Source organism: Petaurus breviceps, unplaced genomic scaffold, assembly GCF_028583685.1.
Source record: "Petaurus breviceps papuanus isolate PSGF00001 unplaced genomic scaffold, PetGlider_PUasm1.0 90825, whole genome shotgun sequence".
Classification (NCBI taxonomy): Eukaryota; Metazoa; Chordata; class Mammalia; order Diprotodontia; family Petauridae; genus Petaurus; species Petaurus breviceps.
Window position 1 is genome coordinate 17,892,054 of NW_027187353.1, and position 6,690 is coordinate 17,898,743.

Here is a 6,690-nt window from a genome sequence, read left to right on the forward strand (position 1 = left end):
AGCCGGCGCCCAGAGGCGAGCCCCAAAGCTGAGCCGGCGCCCAGAGGTGAGCCCCAAAGCTGAGCCGGTGCTCAGAGGCGAGCCCCAAAGCTGAGCAGAACCCTGTGTTCTTGGCAAGACTGAATGTTATGCTAAATATGGCTGACTTGGGTGATTTCCTAGGAAAATGTTGCAGTGTTTTACATGATCCTAAAGCTTCCCCCTGAAACAAAGGTCCATCTTTGTAACCCTCTTCTTCCACTGACACTGAAGGCTGAGTGACAAAAGGCAGTCATCTAATCCGGCTGCAACAGGGAGAAGCGGGGTAGAGATGGCACGTCCTAGGAGGCGGGCGGGCCAAGGGGCACAAGAGGCCAGGGGACCATGTGAGATCCAAGTACTGGAACTGAAGCAATGCTCAAATACCCAGAGAGGGGGCAGCTGCCGGTCCAGCAGGAGGTCCCCTTGTGGAGGATGGATGGGGAGGGAGCTGCACAGAATGAAAAGGCACCCACTCTGCCCAGGGGCCTGCACCCTCTGACCCATACTCCAGGAAGGATGATGTCTGACTACAGGGCATGTGGAGGAAGGCCACCAAGATGGAGAGGGAGGTCACTGTGGGACAATCCCTTCCTGGGCTTTGGTTTTTCATTGGTACAATGACTGATCTCTGAAGCACTCAGCTTCACACCCCACGCTGGCCTGATGAGGGGTAACACTATACCATACCTGAGAGCTAACCACTCATGAAGCGTGGTCTCAAAATACAGGAATGGTAAAAGGGAAAGACGAGGATACTGGAGCTGGGCCACTAACTGGCAGGTGGCTCAGGAGGCTTCTGCTCTCTCTGGCTCCCTGCCCAACAGAGTCTGAATCAGATGACTTCTACAGCCTTTTCTAGCTGTCATGTGCTATAATTTTCTTGTAGAAATTTAGTAAATGAGAGGCTGGCATTAATGCTTAACTTAAGAGTTTTTCTTCCAGGGAGAAATGAGAATATCCCAGAAAGAGTAATTCAGTTTCTCTTGAAAACTCCCATGAGGTCCTGACAGCCTCCAAGTCCTGACCATGGATATGAGCCTCTTCACAGCAGGCTGATAGGAAAAGCTGACACTCCCCCAAGTCACACTCACCTTAAATAAATCTGCAACGATTCCCAGGTCTGCCACTTGGAAAATCGGGGCCTCTGGATCCTTGTTAATAGCCACAATTGTCTGTATAACAAGAGAAGAGCAAGCCCAGATTTACTCTCCATCTCAGCTGAACAGGGGAAGTGCTCACACCCTTTAATCTTGTGTCATTCTCATTACTGCCCTCAGGATCTGTATGTGAAAGGCAGCATGGAACATTGCAGAGGGCACACCTAACCTTGGACCATGGGCAGGTCTCTTTGGCTCTAGCAGAATCATGGGGGTGACATCTCCCACAGTTGTTGTGAATGGGGATCCCTCCCTCTTCTTGTCTTTGGGATTTTCTAGCAGCTTGGTGAAAGGCTGTGGGCAAAGTCTGCATTAGCTGGATCAGTACCAGGAAGGGGAGGCAGCTGTGTCTGCTCTCCCAAGGGCCCTGGAGCATCTTCCTGCCTCAGGGGCACCCTGAAGCACTTCTCCATCCCCTACATAATCTGGACACGTTCCCTTCCAGGCATATCTGTTCTTGGTGGCACCTTCTTTGCCCCCTTTTCTGGACAAGTCATCACCAGGGACGCCCTGCAGTCTGCCTGCCTACACCCACACACACCGTTTCTATTATATTCTCTATTTTAGCTGCTTTTTCAGTTTTCTCTTTTCACAATCATCTCATCCTTAAAATATCAAACAACTAAGACAGCTAATGACTCACTAATAGTAATGTAATTTTTTAAGAACAAAACTATTATTCTTTACTACCCCTTCACAACTGCCTCTATTCATAACTCTCATTACAAACAAGAGTTGTATCTGAAATAGAGCACATACTTTTGAAAGACTGGTCTGCTGCACTTTACAAAGCCACGGAGGCTATATGTCCTGAGCAGGACACGTCTCATTCAGTCAATCTGCCAAACACATCATACGATGGATCATTTATTACTGAACAGCATCTGCCCATGAGTGGACACAGACTTTGACTTCACTCACTAGTAAAACAGTCCTGGGGCATCTCCTCCCCATTCCCACACTCACAGATATAATTATGTAGTCCATCTTTTACAATAACAAAAAAATGTAAACGCTGTCTTTTAGCAAGACTGAAGGTGAGCTGAGGGACCCAGCCTGATGCTGAGCCAGGGGCCACAAAAGAGGCACAAAGCCAGAAGACCCCACACAGTGACAAGGTTCTATGGGGAAGATTCCCCAAATGGTCTGGCAGGGGGCAGAGCTTCCCAGAATGAGGAAGCCTGGTCACCCACACTGGGGACATCACCGAGCCCCCGAAGCATCTGGGTATCACATGTACTAGTTCTCCTGCAGAAAAGAACGTTTCTCCGTCAAATGATACACAGTAATAAGTAAAGGTTCCTCTTTCCTCTCCTCAAAGATGTAGGTTTTAATTGGGAAAATTCAAATAGAAGATGATTTGAGGATAAACAAACAGGAACAAGACACTTCCCAAGGTGACGAACACTTTTCTGGTTTCAGGATTACAATCTGGGTCACAGCCACATATGGAAGGAAGAGTTTAATGTCTTAGAGGGCAGCACATTCTGACCAGGCAAAGGGGAAGGACCTGATGCAGGCCCAAGAGCACTAGGGCCACTGAGCACCCCCCCCCCAGTGCCCATAGCATGCTGGGAGAATCAGGGTCTTGGGGGTGGCTCCTCCATGAAAAGAACCCAAGAGAACACCAATGTACCCACACTGTAGGGACCTCTGAGCCATCAGCATAAGGATGATAAGCCAATAATAGAAACAGAAGTGCCTAGACTGTCCCTTCATGTGGGAGAGAGAGGAGGGGCCCCAGCGGGCTCCCTGCTGCTGACCGCTCACAGGAATAGGTCTGATCTGCCCTTCTGCCCAGAGGCACCACATCAGAAACACCTCCGGAACCTCTGAACCTCCTTAGTGCCTCCTTCCTTCCCAAGCTCATCCTCTTTCTCCTCCTCTCGGATCTGGTCATCATGGGTACTCTATTTGGCTTCTAAGTTTGCACAGAAAAGATGAGAAGCTAATTGGAGCCAACCATGCTAGCATGCCATTCTTAGGAGAAGGGACCTCTGAAGTCATCCAGTCTGGCCTGCGCCAGACCCCCAGGGGAACTCACTCTACACCATGTCAGGTGGTCAAACATGCCAGCCTGGCCCCAGGGAAGCCTGTTACACCTACCAACCACGCTCCTCATTCTACCCTCTGAGGTCAAGCACATGACAATCCTGTAATCGCTTGAGAGGAAGGCAGCTTGGCCTCAAATGTGCACTAGAAGCCAGAGGAGACTTCAATTAAAATCCCATCCATTATAACTCTTCATTCTATAATTGTGGCTAAACCAGTTTTCGCATCTGTAAAATGGGAATAGCTTCAGTATTTACCTCAAGGAAGCCTGGGAGGTGATGGTAAGAGGTAAAGAGAGTGGAGAGAAAAGGAAACTCATGATGGAGGAGGGGAGAAGGCCTGCTGTAGAGGTGGAAGCACGGAGAGCCATCAGCCAACAGTGAAGTTGCAGGAGAAAGGTACAGGGTGGCCATCCCAGGGGATCTAAAGAAGGAGTGCCAGGGGTCTGAGGGCTCTGTTGGCACATTACAGGGAAGGACAGACAGCAGTTCAGAACTGCGGGCAGTGCCACCTGCAGGAAGAAACTGAGAGGCATGTGCTGGAGAAGGGCCCCGGAGGGGCATCAAGAAGCCTCCTTCCTCTTCAGCCTGGCCTAGGATACAGGCTCTGCCTGAGCTGAGATGGAAGAAGCATGCACTGCAAACAACTAGCATGATGCCATCTAGCTACTCTCCCCAGACTTGGCTTCTGAGGTAGAAAACCTGGACAGTCTCATCCCCCCACTGCACCAATTCTATCTCTGGTGACTTCTCTCTAGCCAGCCTCTGGCTGTGTCTCCCTGCCTCCTCTCTCTCCATTCCAGGCTACCCTCACCCCCTCACCAAAGGTCAGAGCAGATCTTGTCACTGCCCTCCCTAAGAGACTTCAATGGCTCCCGATCACCTTCAGGACCCAAGAGAAGCCCCTCTATGGAGCTTGTAGAGATGTTCACAGCCTGGCCACCAGCCCCTCTCCTGCCCTCGGTGATACAGTCAACTTGCCCTGGAGGGCTCACCTTCCTCAGGTCAGCCCCTGAGCAGCACCCCCTGGAAAGCCTTCCCCCCAGCCTCCTCGTCCTCATGCATGGAACTTCTGTTCTATCTATGTTTCAATGGTGCTTGCTGTCAGCCCTCCTGGATTAGCAGGGATTCTTTCATTTTTTGGATATGTGATCCCTGAGCCGCGAGCAATCCTTGGCACACAGCAGATGCTTCACAAATGTGTGGTAACTGATAGATGTTGTCTTGACAGAAAGAGGCCTGAGGGGTGGCCAGGTGGCTCAGCGAGTAAGAGCACAGGCTCCAGTGTTGGGATGACCTGGATCAAATCCGGGCTCAGATACTCAGCACCACACCCAGAAATATCTGGCCATGTAACCTTGAGCAAGTTACTTAACCCCGATTGCTTAAAAAAAAAAAAAAAAAAGAGGCCTGGAGTCCAAGGCAAGATCCTGGAGGGGAGAGGGAGCTTGGACCCAGCACCACCCAACCCTCCTCTGTCCTGGGTCATCCAAAAAGGATGGAGGTGTACTGCCCAAGCCAGCAAGATGGTGGACAGCGTGAACTTGCCTCTCAGGGAGCCTTGACTGTAAGTCCATTAAAATATCTAAATCCTTCCAGCTCCTAGGCTAACCCTATGTGTGCAGCTCATTCCTCGAGCTGACATTAAGGCTGCCAGCGGCCCTTCATCCCACTGGCTTCTCACTAGATGGACTGTGAAATTCCCCACTCCTTGCCAGGCGGATCTGTTGGAATCTTCACGCTCTCATCCCTCCCTGCTGAGTGTTAGTTACAAGTCAATAAGTTGGCCTTCTCTTCTACCTGCCAGTAGCTCTGGGTTCGATGGGTCAATGGAGAAAATGAGCCATATTTCACTGAGAAGATGAAAATTATTCCATGTGAGGGGGGACAAATCAAGACCACTTTGAATTAGCTGCCACAGCACCAATGGCAGGAGTGGAGGCAGCTAGAGGCTCAATGAAAAGAGTGCTGGGCCTGGAGGTAGGAAAACCTGAGTTCAAATCCAGCCTCAGACACTATCCCTGTGACCTTGGGCAAGTCCTCTGCCTTAGCTTTATAATGGAGATAACAACAGCAGCTACCCCACAGAGTTGTTGTGAGGATCAAATGAGATAAAGTGTGAAGGCTTAACACAGCACCAAGCACACACCAGGCCCTCTACAAATGGACTTTCTGCCCCATAACAGTGTGAGGGAGGTACTCAAGCATTACCACCTCTCTTCCAGATGTGAAGATTGAGGTCAGAGGTGATCTGCCCAGGGTCACCATCTGTCCTGCCTCAGTCCCTGTGGGCACCCTAAACTGAATCGCCCCTGAGCCGCTCACAGGTGAGTCCTGAACCAGGCTTCCCCACACAAATGGATCCCTGACACTCCTCCGGTCTCGAGTCTTAGATGTGCCAATACTTCTAGTGTTGGCGTCACCCCTGAGGGTGGGCAGGGACTGACCCCAGAATCTGCCAGGGAGGAGAAGGCTCTAGAAATCCCCAAATAAATCTTGGGAATTATATTTCACATTTTTCCCCTTTTAATTCAACAGTTACACGTTCTCTCACAGCATCCCTGTTTTCATGGCTCAGTCCAGAAACCTGCCTGACTGGTCCTTGGGTGGATCCGTTTAGTGGTTTAAACAGGGTCCCAGAAACACTTCTACAAGGCAGACGTTAAACATTTTAAAGTTTGATGACATTTCCTATCAAGCTTTCATGGGAGTAGATAAATGACTCTACAAAAGACTACGTTCATAATTCAAATTATACCTTGTTATGCATGAATTAACACATCACATTCTGATATATCTGGCATCTCTGGACTCAACAGCTGTCCAGGCCTCCACTAGCCCAAACACTAGCCCAAATTAAAAGTCAGTTTTTCCTCTCCAATCATTTTTGGAGTTTACAGAAGAATTAGGTGTCACTTGATAATTAAGCTGACCATGACCTACAGTCTGTACTCAAAATGGTCCTTTGTGGGTAGATCTAAGGTAGGAAAAAGGAAGGGTCTGACTTGGGAGCAGAAAGACCTTTTACTAGTCACACAACCCTTACCACTGAGTCACACCATCTTCATCTTAAAATGAGGATAATAACACCTCCCAAGACTACCTCGCATCCCAGGGCTGTTGTGAAGCTTACAGAATGCACAAAGAATGCCTTGCAAGCTTTAAATAGCTATGTACAAACCAGCTATCATCATCAAAAAGATCGTGTTCACTCCCTTTAAGCCCCCTGAAGGCAGGAGCTCCTCTCTGCCCAGCCCAGACATCAGCAAGAAGTTGGCATTTAATACATGTCATCAGAATGGGCTCAAACTCCCTTCCATCATACAGAAGGAATGAAGTAGGGTCCTAAAGTCATAGCACAGGAGAGTAAGGGTTGCAGCTCCATTTCATACTGTCATTGCCACATGGTACGGCTGACAGCCAATGAGGCCCCAGGACTCCTGACTCCTGGTCAAGTCCTG

The 6,690-nt window shown here is 49.5% G+C and overlaps 1 protein-coding gene across 2 annotated transcripts in view; it reads right to left on the minus strand.

The window, feature by feature from the left end:
• ETFA (electron transfer flavoprotein subunit alpha) overlaps nt 1-6,690 on the minus strand; it is a 73,630-nt gene that overhangs the window by 6,059 nt on the left and 60,881 nt on the right. For both annotated transcript variants that reach the window (XM_069071422.1, XM_069071421.1), the window contains one exon: nt 1,113-1,193. In XM_069071422.1, coding sequence (XP_068927523.1) covers nt 1,113-1,193 — 81 coding nt within the window. The remainder of the gene's footprint in view (nt 1-1,112; nt 1,194-6,690) is intronic.